At 55.4% G+C, this 22305-nt stretch overlaps 1 protein-coding gene across 5 annotated transcripts in view; it reads right to left on the bottom strand.

Annotated features, from left to right (window-relative positions):
• Window positions 1-22305, bottom strand: part of ARHGDIA (Rho GDP dissociation inhibitor alpha) — a 49680-nt gene that overhangs the window by 12915 nt on the left and 14460 nt on the right. For 2 of the 5 annotated variants that reach the window (XM_032978559.2, XM_032978526.2), the window contains exons 2-3: window positions 10646-10843; window positions 9244-9327 (exon numbers count right to left, since the gene is read on the bottom strand). In XM_032978559.2, coding sequence (XP_032834450.1) covers window positions 9244-9327; window positions 10646-10835 — 274 coding nt within the window. In that variant the 5' untranslated portion in view covers window positions 10836-10843. Of the gene's footprint in view, window positions 1-9243; window positions 9328-10645; window positions 10844-14190; window positions 14291-14680; window positions 14822-15269; window positions 15753-22305 lie in introns of those variants that run through there. The other 3 variants (XM_032978533.2, XM_032978518.2, XM_076052465.1) reach the window with 3 other exon arrangements.

Here is a 22305-nt window from a genome sequence, read left to right on the forward strand (position 1 = left end):
TCTTACTAACACACTGATACACGACATGAAGCTAGCGTCTTACTAACACACTGATACACGACGTGAAGCTAGCGTCTTACTAACACACTGATACACGACGTGAAGCTAGCGTCTTACTAACACACTGATACACGACATGAAGCTAGCGTCTTACTAACACACTGATACATGACCTGAAGCTAGTGTCTAACTAACACACTGATACACGACGTGAAGCTAGAGTCTTACTAACACACTGATACACGACGTGAAGCTAGCGTCTTACTAACACACTGATACACGACGTGAAGCTAGCGTCTTACTAACACACTGATACACGACGTGAAGCTAGCGTCTTACTAACACACTGATACACGACATGAAGCTAGCGTCTTACTAACACACTGATACACGACATGAAGCTAGTGTCTTACTAACACACTGATACACGACGTGAAGCTAGCGTCTTACTAACACACTGATACACGACATGAAGCTAGCGTCTTACTAACACACTGATACACGACGTGAAGCTAGTGTCTTACTAACACACTGATACACGACGTGAAGCTAGTGTCTTACTAACACACTGATACACGACGTGACGCTAGAGTCTTACTAACACACTGATACACGACGTGAAGCTAGCGTCTTACTAACACACTGATACACGACGTGAAGCTAGTGTTTTACTAACACACTGATACACGAGATGAAGCTAGTGTCTTACTAACACACTGATACACAGCGTGAAGCTAGTGTCTTACTAACACACTGATACACGACGTGAAGCTAGCGTCTTACTAACACACTGATACACGACGTGAAGCTAGTGTCTTACTAACACACTGATACACGACGTGAAGCTAGCGTCTTACTAACACACTGATACACGACATGAAGCTAGTGTCTTACTAACACATTGATACACGACGTGAAGCTAGTGTCGTACTAACACACTGATACACGACGTGAAGCTAGCGTCTTACTAACACACTGATACACAATGTGAAGCTAGTGTCTTACTAACACACTGATACACAACGTGAAGCTAGCGTCTTACTAACACACTGATACACGACGTGAAGCTAGTGTCTTACTAACACACTGATACACGACGTGAAGCTAGCGTCTTACTAACACACTGATACACGACATGAAGCTAGTGTCTTACTAACACACTGATACACGACGTGAAGCTAGTGTCGTACTAACACACTGATACACGACGTGAAGCTAGTGTCTTACTAACACACTGGTACACGACGTGACGCTAGCGTCTTACTAACACACTGATACACGACGTGAAGCTAGCGTCTTACTAACACACTGATACACGACGTGAAGCTAGTGTCTTACTAACACACTGATACACGACATGAAGCTAGTGTTTTACTAACACACTGATACACGAGATGAAGCTAGTGTCTTACTAACACACTGATACACGACGTGAAGCTAGCGTCTTACTAACACTGATACACGACATGAAGCTAGCGTCTTACTAACACACCGATACACGACCTGAAGCTAGTGTCTTACTAACACACTGATACACAGCGTGAAGCTAGTGTCTTACTAACACACCGATACACGACCTGAAGCTAGTGTCTTACTAACACACCGATACACGACGTGAAGCTAGAGTCTTACTAACACACTGATACACGACATGAAGCTAGCGTCTTACTAACACACTGATACACAGCGTGAAGCTAGTGTCTTACTAACACACTGATACACAGCGTGAAGCTAGCGTCTTACTAACACACCTATACACGACGTGAAGCTAGTGTCTTACTAACACACCTATACACAGCGTGAAGCTAGCGTCTTACTAACACACTGATACACGACCTGAAGCTAGTGTCTTACTAACACACTGATACACGACCTGAAGCTAGTGTCTTACTAACACACCGATACACGACCTGAAGCTAGCGTCTTACTAACACACTGATACACGAGATGAAGCTAGCGTCTTACTAACACACCGATACACGACCTGAAGCTCGTGTCTTACTAACATACCTATACACAGCGTGAAGCTAGCGTCTTACTAACACACCGATACACGACGTGAAGCTAGTGTCTTACTAACACACCGATACACGACCTGAAGCTAGTGTCTTACTAACACACTGATACACGACATGAAGCTAGTGTCTTACTAACACACTGATACACGACATGAAGCTAGTGTCTTACTAACACACCGATACACGACCTGAAGCTAGTGTCTTACTAACACACCGATACACGACCTGAAGCTAGTGTCTTACTAACACACTGATACACGACATGAAGCTAGTGTCTTACTAACACACTGATACACGACGTGAAGCTAGCGTCTTACTAACACACTGATACACGACGTGAAGCTAGCGTCTTACTAACACACCGATACACGACCTGAAGCTAGTGTCTTACTAACACACCGATACACGACCTGAAGCTAGCGTCTTACTAACACACCGATACACGAGATGAAGCTAGTGTCTTACTAACACACCGATACACGACCTGAAGCTAGCGTCTTACTAACACACCGATACACGACCTGAAGCTATGCTCGCCTTACTAACACACCGATACACGACATGAAGCTAGTGTCTTACTAACACACCGATACACGACGTGAAGCTAGTGTCTTACTAACACACTGATACACGACGTGAAGCTAGCGTCTTACTAACACACCGATACACGACATGAAGCTAGCGTCTTACTAACACACCGATACACGACCTGAAGCTAGCGTCTTACTAACACACCGATACACGACCTGAAGCTAGTGTCTTACTAACACACCGATACACGACCTGAAGCTATGCTCGCCTTACTAATAAACAACGCCTTTGCCCTTACTGATTTTCGCATGTGCGGTATTTCTGGTTTCTCCTGTAACGTTGTTGTCTTTGATTGATTTTTGTTCCTGTATTTAGTCGCTTTTTATCTTTTAAAGACTTTTCTTTTAACCTATCCTGGTCTCCTGAATTATCACCTGGCTAAGGACTTCTGCCAGGTCTCAAACCTCTGAAGCCGTGACACCCGACCTCGACAAGGACCTCTTCAGAGTCTCATCGCCACCTTGCCCTCGATCCTTCCCCTCGCTTACCGGCAAGCAGGCTGAGACCATCAACTAACCGCACTTGAGAACGCGGTTGAATCACCGATGCTGTGCGGCCAAAACCTGGATGAAAACGCAGGATTCTCAGCTGCGCCGGTTCAGTATCTCTAACCCCTCCCCCGCCCCCCACCGGGTCTGCACCTCAAGTTGCGATCATCTTCACGAAAAAACATTTCTGGCCGCAAAAAGTGTTGCCGGTCGTACGCCCCGGTGTTTCCGAGGCCTCCGCAAGTTTACGGAAGTAGATTTTGTTTCACCAGGCGAGAATCCGCTGGAGCACAGGACGAGTCGCGTGCAAGAGTGACCCCGGGGTCATCGGCATGACAAAAGCGAGGCAACGCAACACAATGATAGCCCGGACACTGAAACAGTTGAACCGTCATCCAGCCGAGCCAGAGAGGAACGATAGCGAGTGCAGTTCGTAACCACATGGGGCCCTTCGTAACAAGGAGAGCAATTTCACGTTTTTATTAAAAAAAAAAAAATCCTACGGAGGTTTTTCCAGGATTGAAAAGAAGCGAGAGAGAAGAGAGAAAAAAAAAGAACCTCTGGTCCGGCATGAACCTCGGCAAACACGCCCAGATAATTCCAGAACCTTCTCTCACTGTGCTGCCCAGCAGCAACAAATAAAACAGCCTCCATGGCTGCCCTTCCTTATAAGGCCACGTGATCACAGTTGAGGGGGCGGGCAGGAGAGGAGTGGGAGGGGAGGCCGTTGACTAAGCAGACGACATCAACAACAACAACCGCCACCTGCCACCAGGTGGCTGTGGACGTCACCACGGCGCCCGTGCCAGGCCAGGTGCACTTTAAGGGCCAGGTGAAGTGCGCTGGCAGGAGGTCACGGGACAGACCCAGCAGGTGCCACGGGTCGACCGACCGAGACGACCGACCGAGACGACCGACCGAGATGACCGGCCGATGCGCCACACCCGCGGCGCCCCCCCCAGCGTGGGGTGAAGTATGGTCAAATAAGAGAAGCGGAACCTTGATTTAGACGGGGGGGGGGGGTGGAAGAGGATGAGGAGGGATCTGAGGAATCAAACTCGGGCGGCCGAGGTTGTTTTTTTCACAGCAGCCCGGACCGCGACGCCAAGCACTTCCCGTGCACACCGCAACTGGCGGGGGGAAGGAGAGAGCACGCACGCAGCGGCGCTCGCCATCGTTCGGGGGATGCGAGCTCGTAACCCGAGGCTGCCGGGGGGGGAGGGGCTCCCAGGGGGCGACAGAGGCGAGGGCTCGGGGCGGTTGCAATTTCCGCCGTCGGCATGCGTGCCAGCACGCGGGCCAGCGAGCACATTCCCAGCGTGCGTCCACGTGCGTGCGCTGGCAAAGTGGGGAGTGCGGGTGGGGATGGTCAACCCCCGCCACCCCCCCCCCCCCAACCAGGGTGCGAACTCGCAATTTGCCGATTGCGAGCCGCTCGCTCTACAGCTGAACAATCTGGCCAGGTAGAGATGACGACGAATGGTGATGACGATGACGATAATGATGACGATAATGACAATGACGACGATAATGACAATGACGATGACGACGCCGCCGGTATCTTCACCGCGCTCACGGTGTCCTACAGTCCGGGTGAACACACAAGGGGCTCTGTGTGTGTGAGAACGCAGGGGAGGTCGGGGTTCAAAGCGGTCCTGCGTTCAAGGATCTCCCCCGGCCTACCCTTGCAACTCCCTCCGAACAAAGAGCGCGATTCAAACGCACACAGAGAGAGAGAGAACCCACGGGAAGGGAGAGCGGCATGGGGAGGAGGCGGCGGTGGGCGGGTGTGTGGTGTGTGTATGTGTGGGGAGCGGTAGTGTAGCGGTTAGCGTGCTGCGCTACAAACCCGGCGACCCGGGTTCGATTCCCACTCGCAGCCACCAACACGTGCGACGATTATCCGAACCGGTCCCGATCAACGACAAGCACCGGGGAGACAAAGACGGCCGGGCGTGGTGCCGGCCACCCTCCGCCTCGTGTGCCTTGCCGGCCTTCATTAGGTGCTCGCAAACAGCACTTGCCGCAACAGCCTGCGAGAGCTTCTACGGGGGGATCTTTGCCTTTGTGGCGCTGGCTATGCTGCGTTGGTGGACCCCACGCCAACTCGTAAAACTGCCCTCCCCTCGGCTACGCGAGTCAAGGTTGCCCGGGCTTGCCGGGGTTACGATGGCAGCACAGCAGCAAGTGGGGTTCGTTAACCACCCGCTCGGGATTTGATCGTCACCCTCCCCCCCCACCCCCCCCACCCCCCCCCCCGCCCCGCATGTGAAAACCGCTCGTGGATGGACGAAACATTCGCGGGCGACCATCCCAAAATAGGACCGGAGGGCGCCTGGGCTGCCCGTTTCTGCCGACTGCCTTCCCCAGGTGCCCCGGTCTGTGGATTTTCGCACCACGCCCGCGCGGGCGTCACGCCTCCGGACGGCGGCGTTTTGGAGACGTGATTTCGAAACGTAATCTACGTGCGTGCGCGCACGCTTGACGCCGCTCGATAGAGATGAAGGCAGCCCACAGGCGGCGGAGACGACGGCAACGCGGAGACGTGTGATGGGAGACGTGTGATGGGAGACGTGTGATGGGAGACGTGTGATGGGAGACGTGTGATGGGAGACGCGTGATGGGAGACGCGGAGATGTGTGATGGGAGACGTGTGATGGGAGATGCGTGATGGGAGACGTGTGATGGGAGACGCGGAGACGTGTGATGGGAGACGCGGAGACACGGAGACGTGTGATGGGAGACGCGGAGACATGGAGACGTGTGATGGGAGACGCAGAGACACGTGACGGTTGACGCGGAGACACGTGACGGGCGCGGTTGCGTCCGCGGAGCAGAGAAAATAAACACGTCGAGAGGGGAAATACGCAGTGGGAGAGTGGGGGGCGGTGGAAGGCAGCGTTTGGGAAAATGTATACAGAGCACAGCCATCGCTTGGGAGGTCACACGATCGGTTGGTAAGCGTGGGCCCAGACCAAATATTTGTCCTTGTCGGTACCAACCGAGATGCCAAAATTAGATCGTTCAGTCCACTCGCTTTGGCCGTGGACACAGAGCCTGGTACCTCCACCAAGTGGGTGCCACGGTGGCGAGATGTTAACTACCTCGCCTGGTATGCAGGAGGTCGTGGGATCGATTCCGACCCTGACAACTGCTGCTGTATATTTGGAGTTTGCGTGTCTCCTTCTCCACGTGGTCACGTAGATTTTTCATCCGGGTCCTCCGTTTTTTCCCTCCACATTTAGAATCAACATCAGGCGTTTCGTGTATTTTGGCTGCTGCCACTATAGATTTCCACATGACGATGAGCCACTCCGTTGGAGCCATCATCGGCGTGTGGACAGGTCGCTTCTGAGGTTTTTTTTTCGCTACAGTACAGGTCAGTGGGTTCTTACCTGGTAAAATAAAACAAATAATTGTAACTAAAAAGTGATTCCACCTCCGGCCATAGCGAACTCTGGCCTCTGTGCCGCTGCACTGCAGGGCAGCCGCCCACCGATTCGAGGTGCCGACCTGCCGACCGCGAACTCCAGAAGGCCGCTCAGCAGAAACGGTTGCCGGTGAAATCAAAGTCGGCATTGAATGCGGGTCACGGAATGGCCACCGATCGTCAGGCGCGCACGGACAAACAGCGGCGGTGGCCCAAGTCACCGCGTGGTTACATTCGCCCTCGGTTTTCTCAGTTGAAAAGAGGTGAAGGCGAGGCCCCACCCCCCCCTACGAAGCAAAGCTTCGTAGCCCGTCGGACTCCTCTAGTGTGAAGGAATACAGGGCGTTTTAAAAAGATGGACCTGATTTGAAATCGCTTTGCTTTGAAATCGGGTCCCCAATTTTAAAACACCCTGTGTATCCCCATTCCGAATTGCTCGGCTCAACGCCGCCGTTGGCGGTAGGCGCCCGGCTCCAGCAGAGGGAGCTCGGTAGAGGCTAATTGGTCTACTCTTCCACGCTTGACCGGACCCGCCGTCTTGGAAGAGGCGGGCGTACCCACGCTTCGAAAACCCACCGCACGCGACCCACTGTTTCGTCGTGCGGGAGATGGAATCTAACCGGAGACCCCTGGGTTGGGAGTTGTGCCGGCGTGCTCTGCTGCTACGCCACAGAGGCAGTTCTCGATTTGAAATTCAAACGTTGATATTTTTGTTGCAACCGCAAACCGGTCATGACTGGTTTTATCGTTTTGAACAAAAAAAATAACAACTGTGTATAAGCTAAAAACAATGAAAACTACTTTTATTTTTATCAGGTAAGGCCCACTGAGCTATGTACTAGCCATTTTTAAAGAAGCCACCTCGCTGCACGTGATGGTAGCTCAGCAAAGTGGCTTATCATCATCATCATAACGTGGACATTTATAGCAGTCCAAAAACTCTAAACGCCATGATGCTGATTCTAAATGTGGAGGAAAAAACCAGGAGACCCAGAGAAAAATCCACGCGACCATAGGGAGAACACACAGACTCCAAATATACAGCAGCAGTCATCAGGGTCGGGATCGAACGCACGACCTCTTGTATACCAGGCGAGGGAGTTAACATCTCCTAGCCACCGTGATGATGATGAGAGAGAGAGAGACACACAGACTCCAAATATACAGCAGCAGTCATCAGGGTCGGGATCGAATGCACGACCTCTTGTATACCAGGCGAGGGAGTTAACATCTCCTAGCCACCGTGGCACCCAACCCGAGTAACATTTCCTCCCCCTCCCCTCCGCACCCACCCCCTCCCTCCCAGTGATTCTATAACAAGTCGCAATTGAACCTTATGGCGGTTCCCCGGGGTACCATAGGACCCCGGCTCTCGCACGATGTCCGTGATGCGGTCATGTTCAGTCTGCGTCGACGGTCGGCGATGCGTCAATCGACTCATCTCGACGAGCTGTACTCACGATGCACCACCACCGTGGTGCGTACGCGAGCGCTCAGGCTTTCAGCACAATCGTCCTCGCTGCGTTTCGACATCGCGGAGTGTGGCACCGATTTCGGATTGATTGGTACCCCAGTCGCGGAGTTAAGTTACGCCCCTTGAGAAAAAATATTGTCCCAGAAATAAAATATTGAATTGCCTCGGCCGTTTTGTATTACTTGGTACCCCGGGCTACCGCCATGAGGATCAGTTCAGTGTCGCGATTCACTCCAAGAACCGAGGTTGGTGCCGTCTCATTTTGAGGACTTTAGTTTGCATTGTTTCTCCTTTTCTGTCGGTCGCATTTGTATTGCCGGTGATGTGTGTGGCGTAAGCTTTGGGGTGATGTGGGAAGGCGCCGTGTCCGGTGGTGCGAGAGGTGAGTGCGGTGGCGAGTGCGGTGGTGATTGCGGTGGTGAGTGCAGTGGCGAGCGAGTACGGTGGCGAGTGCTGTGGCGAGTGCGGTGGCAAGTACGGTGGTAAGTGAGTGTGGTGGTGAGTGAGTGTGATGGCGAGTGAGTGTGGTAGAGAATGCAGTGGCGAGTGCGGTGGTGAGTGCGGTGGCAAGTACAGTGGTGAGTGTGGTGGTGAGTGTGATGGCGAGTGCAGTGGTGAGTGAGTGTGGTGGTGAGCGTGGTGGCGAGTGCAGTGGCGAGTGCAGTGGTGATTGCAGTGGTGAGTGAGTGCAGTGGCGAGTGCGGTGGCGAGTGCGGTGGCGAGTACAGTGGTGAGTGTGGTGGTGAGTGTGATGGCGAGTGAGTGTGGTAGAGAATGCAGTGGCGAGTGCGGTGGTGAGTGCGGTGGTGAGTGTGATGGTGAGTGTGATGGCGAGTGCAGTGGTGAGTGAGTGTGGTAGAGAATGCAGTGGCGAGTGCGGTGGCGAGTGCGGTGGCAAGTACAGTGGTGAGTGTGGTGGTGAGTGTGATGGCGAGTGCAGTGGTGAGTGAGTATGGTGGTGAGCGTGGTGGCGAGTGCAGTGGTGAGTGCAGTGGCGAGTGAGTGCGGTGGCAAGTGCGGTGGCGAGTGACTGTGGTGGCGAGTGACTGTGGTGGCGAGTGAGTGCGGTGGCGAGTGAGTGTCATTGTGAGTGCGGTGGCGAGTGAGTGAGGCTGTGAGTGCGGTGGCGAGTGAGTGTCATTGTGAGTGCGGTGGCGAGTGAGTGAGGTTGTGAGTGCGGTGGCGATGGCGAGTGAGTGCAGTGGCGAGTGCGGTGGCGAGTGTGTGCGGTGCGCCTCTTACCGGTGAGGTCGATGGTGAGAGGCCCGGGCGCCGTCTCGCACAGCAGAGTGAGTCGCGTCACCTGCACGTTCGCCACCGTGGGATCTGCCAATTCGGACATGGGGGTGGGAGGGGCATGGGGGGGGGAACAGGGGGGGACACGGGGACAGGGTGTCAATCAGACTGCCAAACTGCGTAGTGACAAATCTAGAGTGTCCAAGTGCCGTTGCGAAAACGGATGCGCATCATCGGCCGCTCGGGATTACATCATCGCTCCCGCCACACACCAACCAATCAGTTGCCAGGAAGATGACCCCCATGTAACATGGCCGCCGTGAAATCCCTGTACAACATGGCTGCCACAACGTCATCGCTTGGTTTGTTCAGCAGGGCTGCGGTAAGTTTAATATTTGTGTTATCAATGTTTTTTACTTGTGCGAGTGTGTGCGTGTGCTACTTTGCGTGGGAATGTAATTCAGGTGTGTGAGAAAGAGTATGTTTTGAATAACTGTGTGCAACGATCGTGTGCCATGCCAGCCTTAATAGGTGCTCGCTAACAGTTTGTTAAGAGTCTATATGGCGGAACTTTGTCCATTTATGACAGTGAGTGTATGTGTGGAAAGAGTGTATGCGATTGTGAACCATGTGGTTGTAGGTTTCTGCCCGTGTGCCTGTGCGTGTGTGCCTGTGCGTCTATATGTATGCATTTTTTACTTTGTTTGTACCGTTCGTAGCAAACCGTGCCAATCGGAGGTGTGCGGTGGGAAGCGGTGGTGGTGCAGTGGTTTAGCACGCTTCACTTCGAATCCGGCGACCCGAGTTCGATTCTCGCTCACGACCAACACCAGTGACAATTACCTGAACCGGTCCTGGGCTTCCCCTAGGTCGACTCGGCCTCTAGGGAGACAAAGGCGGCCGGGCGTGGTGCTGGCCACCCACCCCCTCGTGTGTACTGTGCCGGCCTTCATGGGTGTTACTCGCGAACAGCACTTGCCCCAACACTCTGCTTCCGGCTATACGGGGGATCTTTATCTTTCTGCGGGTGTGTGAGCACATACATAAATGGTGCCCAACCACCCCTGAAGTTCCCACTGAATTTATGCAATTCACCTTGCATCAGTCCCGTAGGGAATTGGAGCGAGGACGAGGCTTAGCCGAAGCAAGGTCTAAAATTGCGCAAGTCGTGCCGGACTCGCGCTCCTGGCGACCTGGGGGGTTGGTTCTGTGAGATGTGGAGACTCGCAGGCGCGAGGGACGCTGACATACGGGGGACAATGAGACGCGGAGACACGAGCACACAGATACGTGGAGACAGGGGAGCTGCGGAGACGGGGAGACACCGAGACACGAACAAACAAACGGAGACACTGAGGCAGAGAGATTGAGAGGGATACGGAGACAGGGACACGCGGAGACAGGGTACCGGCGACGATGGGCGAGGCCCCCAGCAGCGTCTCCTTGTATTTGCGAAGGCTCTCGTCGTCCTTGTCCAGCTCCACCAGCTCCTGGATGGACTTCTGGGCGGGCGGCTTGTAGTCCAGCGCGTCATCCTCCTCGTTCTCCACCGCGATCGCCGCCAGCTGCTCGGGCGTGGGTTCCAACTCGGCCGCCATCGCTCCTCCTGCACGCACGCACGGGCACGGGCACGCCCACAACAGTACCGACCTGAGACGCGGCACCGACTTCACGGTCCCGTACGTGTGTGTGGGTACGTTGTGTGTGGGTACGTGTGTGTGGGTACGTTGTGTGTGGGTACGTGCGTGTGGGTACGTGCGTGTGTGGGTACGTGCGTGTGTGGGTACGTTGTGTGTGGGTACGTGCGTGTGGGTACGTGCGTGTGTGGGTACGTGCGTGTGGGTACGTGCGTGTGGGTACGTGCGTGTGGGTACGTGCGTGTGGGTACGTGTGTGTGTGGGTACGTGTGTGTGTGGGTACGTGTGCGTGTGGGTACGTGCGTGTGGGTACGTGTGTGTGTGGGTACGTGTGCGTGTGGGTACGTGTGCGTGTGGGTACGTGTGCGTGTGGGTACGTGCGTGTGTGTGGGTACGTGTGTGTGTGGGTACGTGCGTGTTGGTACGTGTGTGTGGGTACGTGTGCGTGTAGGTACGTCGAACTTCTTTGGCACCCTACGAGAACCAAACCGTGCTAATCGCGCCTCCGATCAGCACGGTTTGGCGATTCTCGTCCCGACCTGGACCTCGTCGCCGCCCACTCCGCAGCGCAGGCCCGGCGCCCGGTGACACGCTTATTGATCGGTGGCACGACGACGACAACGACGACGACGACGACGATGACGTCGGTGTTTATCGGGCGATGGGTGGGGGGGTGGTGGGGCGGGGGCCAGGGGGCCGCGTGGCCGAGAGGTGAACCGTCGTGCCGTGGCGGTAGTTCCTGCCGGTGCCGGTGAACGGCCTCCCCCCCCCACCGCCCCCCCCTCCCTGAGGGGTTCGCCGCTAAAAGCGCGCGCCGGAGTTTTTACGTCTGCCGAGGGAGCGGCAGGAAGTGAGCTCACTAGCGACGCTGTCGCAAAGAGTCGGAATGTCGCCCCCCACCCCCAGGTCCCAACAACACTCACCCACCCACCCACCACACTGCAGGTCACTCACTCACCCACCCACCACACTGCAGGTCACTCACTCACCCACCCACCCACCACACTGCAGGTCACTCACCCACCCACCACACTGCAGGTCACTCACTCACCCACCCACCACACTGCAGGTCCAACACTCACTCACCCACCCACCACACTGCAGGTCACAACACTCACCCACCCACCACACTGCAGGTCACTCACTCACTCACCCACCCACCACACTGCAGGTCCCAACAACACTCACTCACTCACTCACCCACCCACCACACTGCAGGTCACTCACTCACCCACCCACCACACTGCAGGTCCCAACAACACTCACTCACCCACCCACCACACTGCAGGTCACAACACTCACCCACCCACCCACCACACTGCAGGTCACTCACTCACCCACCCACCACACTGCAGGTCACAACACTCACTCACTTACTCACCACACTGCAGGTCACAACACTCACTCACCCACCCACCACACTGCAGGTCACTCACTCACCCACCCACCACTCTGCAGGTCACAACACTCACTCACTCACTCACCCACCCACCACACTGCAGGTCACAACAACTCACCCACCACACTGCAGGTCACAACAACACTCACCCACCCACCACACTGCAGGTCACTCACTCACCCACCCACCACACTGCAGGTCACTCACTCACCCACCCACCCACCACACTGCAGGTCACAACACTCACCCACCCACCCACTACACTGCAGGTCACTCACACACCCACCCACCACACTGCAGGTCACTCACTCACCCACCCACCACACTGCAGGTCACAACACTCACTCACCCACCCACCACACTGCAGGTCACTCACTCACTCACCCACCCACCACACTGCAGGTCACTAACTCACCCACCCACCACACTGCAGGTCACAACAACACTCACTCACACACCCACCACACTGCAGGTCACTCACTCACCCACCCACCACACTGCAGGTCACAACAACACTCACACACCCACCCACCACACTGCAGGTCACAACACTCACTCACTCACCCACCACACTGCAGGTCACAATACTCACTCACCCACCCACCACACTGCAGGTCACTCACTCACTCACCCACCACACTGCAGGTCACAATACTCACTCACCCACCCACCACACTGCAGGTCACTCACTCACTCACCCACCCACCCACCACACTGCAGGTCACAACAACTCACCCACCCACCCACCACACTGCAGGTCACTCACTCACTCACTCACCCACCCACCCACCACACTGCAGGTCACTCACTCACTCACCCACCCACCCACCCACCACACTGCAGGTCACAACAACTCACCCACCCACCCACCACACTGCAGGTCACTCACTCACTCACCCACCCACCACACTGCAGGTCATAACACTCACTCACCCACCAACCATCCTGAAGGTTACAACAAAGCTCCCCGTATAGCCTTAACAGACCTGCAGGGGCAAGTGCTGCTAAGCGAGCACCTGTGAAGGCCGGCACGGCACACAAGGGGGTGGTTGGCCAGCACTACGCCTGGCCGCCTTTGTCTCCATACTGACCATGTTTGCTACACACCGCACCAGGTACTCACCATCTCACTCACTAACACACCCGCCTGCTACACCGCAGGTCACGACGACGCAACTCACTCACACTTCACTCACTCCAGCCCTCACCCACCCGCTCACCACACCGCAGGTCACGACGACGCAACTCACTCACACTTCACTCACTCCAGCCCTCACCCACCCGCTCACCACACTGCAGGTCGCAACGTTTCTCGTTCCGCTTCTGCCATTCTCCTCGCATTTGGAATCCTCTCCTGTCGCCTCATCTCCCCGAGATCTTATAACAAAAAAACGTTGCTCAATTTCCAGGAGGCGCGTCGCACTCTTATCTACTACAACTGCGACTGCGCTGTTTATTGCTGGCCGCTTTACATGTTGGGCCATTGGTCCTGTACTCAGCAATTGTTCAGAAGCAAGACAAAGACACCCACCCCTCCCCCGTATAGCCTTAGACTGTTTGGGGACAAGTGCTGTTTACGAGCAGCGCCTATGAAGGCCGGCAGGGCACACGATGGGGTGGGTGGCCAGCACCACGCCCGGCGGGCCGAGTGGCGACGTAGTTACGCATCACACGAGATACTCAATTTGAGGCCGAGTCGACCTTGGGGAGGACCACGACCCGTTCAGATAACCGCCCCCTCGTGTTGGTGGCCGTGAGCAGGAGTCGAACTCGGGTCGCCGGGCTTCGTAGCGCAGCGCGTGAACCACTGCACCACCGCTCCCCACACATACACCCCCCCCCCCGCCCCCGCAAAGACAAAGATCCCCCGCATAGCCTTAACAGACTGTCGGGACAAGTGCTGTTAGCGAGCAGCACCTGTGAAGGCCGGCACGGCGCACGACGGGGTGGGTGGCCAGCACCACGCCCGGCCGCGTTTGTCTCCCCCAGTGGCGACGTCCTTACAGACCGCACCAGGTGCTCATTTGAGGCCGAGTCCACCAAGCAGAGGAGCAGGACCGGTTCGGATAAGCGTCACTGGGTGGCGGCCTCGAGCGGGGATCGAACTCGGGTCGGGGCGGATCGTGGCGCGGCGCGGCTAACCGCTACACCGCCGCTCCCCACACGCACGCAACCACACAACCGTACAAGTACACCCGTACAAGTACACCCGCACAGACGACGCCTCACACATTCACCCACCCGTCCGACCGCCTGCCCCACCCTGCAACCAGCACAGTGGTATGCCCCCCCCCCCCCCCCCGCAGCACAGAATGATGCCATAAAATAAGAAAAAATCCCGTAAAAAAAACACGAATGAATGAACCAGAAATAATTTTAATAACACAAAAAATTGCTTTTATCTTACGGTGGTGGTGGTGTTGGTGGTGTGACGGTGGAGGAAACCCTGGGATGCTGAGATGTGAGAGAGAGCGAGAGAATGAGAGCGCGAGAGAGAGTGAGAGCGAGAGAGAAAGGGCGAGAGAGAGAGAGAGGCACCACACTGGGCGTTTCCCACGACGTACACACGGATGGATGACAGCGGCTAGCACCCGTCCGTTGTTCTGCGAGTTTGTCTGTGTGACGAGGTGTTGGTGGTAGTTTATGGAGGGAAGCATTAAGATGATGATGATGAGGAAGATCAATAGGAAGATGACACGGAGGAACAGGAGGGAGAGGAGGGGAACAGGTGGAATAGGAGGATGATGACGATGAGGATAAGGTGGAGGATGATCAGGAGGGCGAGGTGGAATAACAGGATGATAAGGAGGATGATGATAATGACCAGAAAGAATAAAACGATGAAGATGACAAGGATGAGGAATAATAGGAGGCTGATGATGATGATGATGATCAGGATGGATGAGGAGGACGACAATCAGGAAAATGATTATCCGAATGAGGATGAGGAGGGGAGGGGGGGGGCTTCGGGGGTGGAGGGGGCGCGTGCCGCTCACCTTTGCGACACAGTGCGCCCTGCACCACCCCGAGCACCTGCGCTGGCACCCCGCACAGCCCCAGCTCCAGCATCAGAGCGACGCCTCCACCTCCTCCTCCTCCTCGCTCCCCGCTACCGCTGCACAACTACCTCCCCCCCCCCTACCCCCTTTACAGCTTCGGCAATCGCCTCTCCTGTTCTGTTGCTGCAAACGGCACCACACCTACAACGCGGTAGCCTCGCTCCTCCCTCCCTACACCACCACCACCACCACCGCCGCCACCACAGCCTCAGATTAAAACCTTCACTCCAGCGGCCGCCCGGCTCAACTGATCTACGTGACAAAGGTCACCAGCACCACCACCAGCAGCACCACGATGAGGATGATGCTGAAGATGCTGCAGACGCTGACGACGAGGACGGTGATGATGAAGGGGAGAGAGCAGCTGTGCTCGGTTGTTGCGAGTGGAGGGAGTGTCCGGGAGAAGATCTGGGCTGGATGAGGAGGGGGGGGGGGAGGGATAGAGGTGGGGGGGGGGGGATGGCCGCTAGCGGGGGATCCTGTGCGGATTTTCTCGCCGATGAGCTCAGCGACCGCTGCTGCTCGGAGCATTACGTCACCTCCCTAGCGCTGGCGCTCGGGCGGCCATCGGCGCGTGCGTGCGTGCGTGCGTGCGTGCGTCCTGCGCACGCACGCACGCACGCACGCACGCGCGGTCCGGCATCACAAGCAGCGGGCACAGCAGCAGTCGCAGCGAGTGCAAGACCAGCGGCTGCAGCAATGGCAGCGGCCAATGGCAACTGCGGTGATAACAGCAGCAGCAGCTGAAACAGCAGCGGCGGCGGCTGCTGCTGCTGCTGCTGTAATAGCAGCAGGAGCTTTATGGCGCATCAGATTCCTGCAGGATAAAGGTTCTTGATTCTGAGCAGCAGCAACAGCTCCAGCAGGGAGCGCAGCGGCAGCTTCCTCCGCTGGCATCACCAGCGGTGGCAAAGGGCACGCTCACCACAGCAGCACCACAGCAGCACCACCACGCACCACCAGCACCACCACCAGCACCAAAGACAAATATTGCTCCCTCACCCCCACCACCCTGGGGGGTAGCCTTAACAGACTGCAGGGGCAAGTGCTGTTAGTGAGCAGCACCTATGAAGGCCGGCACGGCACGCGAGTGGGACGGCCAACACCACGTGATGTTTACTACACCCCCCCCCCCCCCAACAGGTACTCATTTGAGGCCGAGTCGACCTAGGGGATGTGCAGGACCGGTTCAGATCATCTTCGTCGGTGTTGGCCGTGAGCAGGAATCGAACTCAGGTCGCAGGGTTTCGTAGCGCAGCGTAGCGCTAACCACCGCACCCCACCACTTCAGCACCACCAACAACACTATCAGCACCAGCATCACCGCTATAAGCACCACCCCCTTCTGTATCACTACCGTAACTATCAGCAGCACCACCACCACCATCTAGCACCACTATCAACACCAATGGGAACAAAGATACAGATCCCCCCCGTATAGCCTTAATAGACTGTAGGGGCAAGTGCTGTCAGCGAGCACCTATGAAGGCCGGAACAGCACCACGCCCGGCCGTCTTTGTCTCCCCCAGTGGCGATGTTTAACACACCGCACCAAGTACTCATTTGAGGCCGAGTCGACCTAGGGGAGGCGCGGGACCAGTTCAGATAATCGTCACTGGTGTTGGCCGTGAGCGGGAATCAAACTCGTGTCGCCGGGTTCATAGCGCAGCGTAGCGCTAACCGCTACACCACCGCTCCCCACTTAGACCAGACCAATGGAAACACCAAAATAATCACCACCACTACTACTGCCACCACCATCACCCACTGCTACCTCCATCAGCAGCACCACCACCAACCACTATCAGCACCATCATCGGCAGCAGCAGAGCTGTTAAACGTTGCACGCGTGCCCACCATTAGCCACACTGTTCCCAGCTCCGGAAAATTCAGATTACAAGCCACAAAGGTGAACAACGCTAACTCACAAATAACAAGCACATGGTACCACAGAAGCATGGTTCATGCTCAGCGAGCACAGTGAGACTCAGATCAGAGTGGGATTGAGACTCAGATCAGAGTGGGATTGAGACTCACATCAGAGTGGGATTGAGACCCAGATCAGTGGGATTGAGACTCAGGTCAGTGAGATTGAGACACGGATCAGAGTGGGATTGAGACTCCAGACCAGAGTGGGTTTGAGACTCAGATCAGAGTGGGATTGAGACTCAGATCAGAGTGGGATTGAGACTCAGTCCAGAGTAGAATTGAGACTCAGATCAGTGGGATTGAGACTCAGACCAGTGGGATTGAAACTTTAGATCAGTGGGATTGAGACTCGGATAAGAGTGGGCGTGACACTCACACTGGATGCCAGGCTACGGTGCCATTTACGTTGCGACAATGCAGAACTCCCCTTCGTGGATGACGCGTCACATTTATTTATTTATTTAAACAAAAACGCCAAAAATCCCCCCCCGCCCCCACCCCGTACAGCTTACGCAGGCTGTCGGGTCAAAGTGCACCTACGGGGACTGGCACGGCACAAGAGGGCACGGCGTGGCCAGCACCACGCCCGGTCGCCTTTGTCTCCCCCCCCCCCCAACACACATCCAGCGACGTTCAAACGACGTGATCAGGTACTCATTTAGTGCCGAGTCGACCTAGGGGGAGGCCCAGGACGGCGAGTTAACCGCTACGCGACCGAGGTGAAGATAATCGTTCATGGAAGAGAGCCCCGGCAGGTGACACCGAGGACCCACGTCAACACCAGGGGCTAGGGGGACCCGCAATCGTGAAGAGAGGGGTCCCGGACCAACAACAGCCGGCAGTTCACCGGGCGTTGATTCAAGCGAGCCCGACTGTGCCGCTGCGTGTGGCTATACAGCACAATTCCTCGTTCAGCGCGGTAAGCGAATGCGTTCCTGAAAAAGAGCTGCGTTCAGCGGAAAACGCGCAAAGCAAACCGCTACCGCTACTACTACTACGATCATCGCGCAGTGCGATGTGCGGGACAAATAGCTTGAGGGTACGCCGCCGCCGCCGCCGCGTTGCCGTATCACTCCGACTGCTGTATAACTGCACCGTTCAACCGCGCAGCTCGGGAAAGTAGTTCGTCGTCGAGCGCCCAGAATCAGCGTTACAACGGGGCGTGATCCACGTCGCAACGGCGCGTTGCGCTGAAAGTGCTCCCCAACGGAAGAAGCACGTTGAAGCGGAAACGTGTCGCCGTGTGAACACCGCGCGTTAAGCGAGGACTTTCCGTGCCGTGATGAGTCCAACGCTGCTGAAATGACGCACTCCCAGCAGGCCGTGGGGGTAGGATGGGTTGTGTAATTTTTCTATTTTTTTTTTTCCCCCCCCAAGCGGCGAGTCGTAAAAGTGAAGGAGACGCGTACGGTTTGCCCGCTCGCCCACTTTGTCCGGGTCCACACCGAGCCACTTCAACCACACCCGGTCAGGTGGCACGGCGGTCGGGCGAGTGGCTCGCAACCGCAAGTGTGCGAGTTCGAATCGTGGTTGGGAGGGCTTGACTCAGCCCATCGTTCGTTCGGGGTCAATCAATTAAGTACTCCCTTTTGTGGGAAATCCAAAAGTGGTTTGACCTATGGATAGACTCCAGAATCTATGGATTTGACCTATGGATAGACCTTTGGCTAAACTCCATAGGTGTCTATGGATAGACTCCACAGGACGTGGAAAGATATGGACAGATGTCTCTGTCTGTATGATATGGCTAGATCATATGCATAGACTGCATTTGACCTATGGATAGACTCCAGAATATCACTGGAGACTACTCAGTGTATCCGACACGGCTATTATGTGCCCTATGAACCACCCAGCCACCTCTATTTCATAGTTTTCTTTTTCACGAAAACGTCTTCATCAAGTTTTGGTCACACTCCTTGAATGAAACTGCAATGAAACGGGACTCGGAACGGTTGCAGTGCCGTCGCGAGCCGATGACCACATCGACTTATTTGGACACTCAGTTCTGACAATTTAAGCTCCGAGAATCTTGCGAAAAATTGCGGTTCGAGTCAGTGGCCTAATACAGGATGTGTGCATGAAACTGTACACACAGTAGGGGGGGAAGTCAGGTGGCATGCAAGGCACGATAGGAGCACTGATACTGCGGTCAGAACCGCGCATTTTGCCGCCTGTAAATCACCTTCAGCGTGTGTTCTTATTACGCTTGTTAGTTTCCGCCTGCATACATGTTTCTGTTTACAATGCCTTACCATTGACGGAAGCCATTGGAATAGATTCATAGTGTTGATGCAAGCGACATGTGACGCAAAAAGACAAAGGTCACCCGCATAGCCTGAACAGTCGGTTGTGGGGGCAAGTGCTGTTATCGAGTAGCACCTATGAAGGCCAGAACAGCACACGAGGGGGGACCAGCACCACGCCCGACCGCCTTTGTCTCCCCAGTGGCGATGTTTACACACCGCACCAGGTACTCATTTGAGGCCGAGTCGACCTAGGGGAGGCCCAGGACCGGTTTCAGATAACAATGTTGACCGTGAGGTTGGAATGGAACCCGAGTCGCCAGGTTCGTAGAGCACGGTTGGCTACATATGGTGCGAAAGAACACAACCGCTGCACCACCGCTCCCCTACACGACATCCACACACATTCTCTATTCAGGGCACATGCATTTGAAAAAACGAAATCTCCCTGCAAATTAGTCTCCTGGAAAACACAGCGACGACACTCGGTCTCAATGATAAAATCACTGTGTAACAATTTTCTTTTTTTAAATGTTGTTCCTGGGTAGTTAAGTGTTATTTTCTAATTGCTTATGCCTCAAAAGTACAGAAAATGGCTATTATTCCCCACAAACTTTGCTTTTGTGACCAGGACGGTGATATTTAGAAATGTACCTATTTTCAATGAGAAAACGTGGTGCGCATTTGTGTCACTCCTTCACGTAAAGTCCTGGCTAAGAGGCCCAACTGAAGTGAACCGGCATTCGCCGGGTAAACGTTGCGACCGCAGGATCGTCAGAGGCGGCTTGTGGGGGTGGTAGGACTTCATCGAGCAGCGAATTGAGCATGGATGACGACGATGATGACGATGAAGCAATGTCAGGGGAGTAGTTCTGCAACGTCACCTATTGACGGCACAACCAGAATTTGAGAGTAAAAATAAAATACGTTTTGGAGGATAGACACGAACGCGCCCGCGCGTCGCTGCATCTCATCTTATTTTCATTTATGCAGCGCCTTGACGAAGGCGCCGAACAAAGAATGAGCCATTTGTACGGTGGAAGAGTGCGATGAGGTGAGTTGACGGGTAGGATGGCGGTACGGGGCGTGTCCTCGCTTAAGAATAGTGCATGTTCTCCCCGGGGTCGTGTCGATTTTTCCCTCCACATTTAGAGTCACCATCACGCGTTTAGAGTATTAGGCTAATGGCATACATTTCCACACGTTAAGCCACTTCATTGAGTTATCGCTTGTGGTCTGGTCGCTTCTGGAAATGCTGTATAGCTCAGTGGGCCTAACCTGGTGAAATAGAAAGTGGTCAAGTTTTAGTTATTGCAACGAGCGTTCTTTTTTCATGAGAGTTCTCTCTGGCGAGCACTTTGAATTTTGCCCAATTTGTTCGGAAAAACGAGCAAAAATGCATCGCGCAACAAGGAGACCGATCGATCGATCGATCGGATTTGATTCGCGTCCCGTGGCGGCAGGGGGCGCACCACCACGGCCCAGCTGCTAAACAGCTGGGCCGTGGTAAACAGCTGGGCCGTGGTAAACAGTTGGGCCGTGGTAAACAGCTGGGCCGTGGTAAACAGCTGGGCCGTGGTGCGTGAACCGCGTGGGGGATTGGTGGGTTGGTGGGTGGGTGTCGGGGAGGGGTGGGTGGGTGGCGGGGAGATGGGTGGGAGGGTGGCGGAGAGGGGAGGGTGCTACTCGCTAACAGCACTTGCCCCAACAGTCTGCTAAGGCTATACGGAGGATCTTTGTCTTTGAGGGGTGCAGGTGTGTGTGTGTGTGCATGTCACGGAGAGAGCGAGAGAGAGCCAGGGAGACGGCTGTGTGATTGAGCGGCGAAGAGAAGTGTGCGAGTGTTTATTTCAAATATGTGGCTGTAAGGAGGCGACATCATGGGGGCTACACGGGGGGGGGGGATATTGCACTGTGGTTGTTCGTGCGTGGCGGGGTGTTACAGTTTGATGTTTTGTAACTTTAGGTAAAAATTATTCGGAAATTTGTATTACTCGCGTGAGCAAAAAGGGTTTGCTCAAGAGTGCGGAAAGTCTGGGGCCGAAACTGTATCACACATTTTACCGGGGGGGGGGGGGGTGGGAGTTAATGGGAACGCGACGATCGTTTCAACGAAGGGTTCGCTTCCCGAGCAAAATTCCACAGAACGCATCCTCGGCCCTTCGAGCGAGACGCGCCCGTACACGACGATGGGCGGCGGCGGACGACGCTGCGGACGACGCGTCAAATAAGCGATGGACCAAAGTGAGGACGAGCGAGCGTGGCGGTGAATAGGTTCGGGGGGGGGGAAGTCGCGTGGACGACGAGGGACGGAGTAAAGCGATGGTGGAAGGGAAGGGGGAAGAGAGCTCGAGCCGCCATCGTCCACCACCCACCTCGTGCGGGAAACGAGCGGAATCGTTCGCAGGGAAGTTGCCGACCGCGCCACGAACGCGGTCGGCAAAAGGAAACGGCGGGAACCGCGTGGCCTGGCGCGATAGCGAAAATTAAACACGTGCGCACGCACACACACACACACAAAAATCGCTCGAGAGAAGAAAATAAAATCAGAACTTAGCAATCGCTGATGCAACCTGCTCCCACAGTCACCACCCCCACCAGCAGCAGCCTCACGACTTGCGCAAAAAGGCCGACGTCCTTTGGCGATGTCGCCAAGCGCGACGCGAAATGCAATTCGCTCCTCTGTGGCTCGAGCTACCACGGTGACCTCCACGATTCCAACCCGCCCGGAGCTGCGTAGCGCAGCACGCTAACCCGCCATCCCACCGCTCCCAACCACCACCACCATCGCCACACGG

This window comes from Petromyzon marinus, chromosome 3 (genome assembly GCF_048934315.1).
Source record: "Petromyzon marinus isolate PM22_M1 ecotype Great Lakes invasive population chromosome 3, UKy_Petmar_22M1.pri1.0, whole genome shotgun sequence".
In the NCBI taxonomy this organism is placed as follows: Eukaryota; Metazoa; Chordata; class Hyperoartia; order Petromyzontiformes; family Petromyzontidae; genus Petromyzon; species Petromyzon marinus.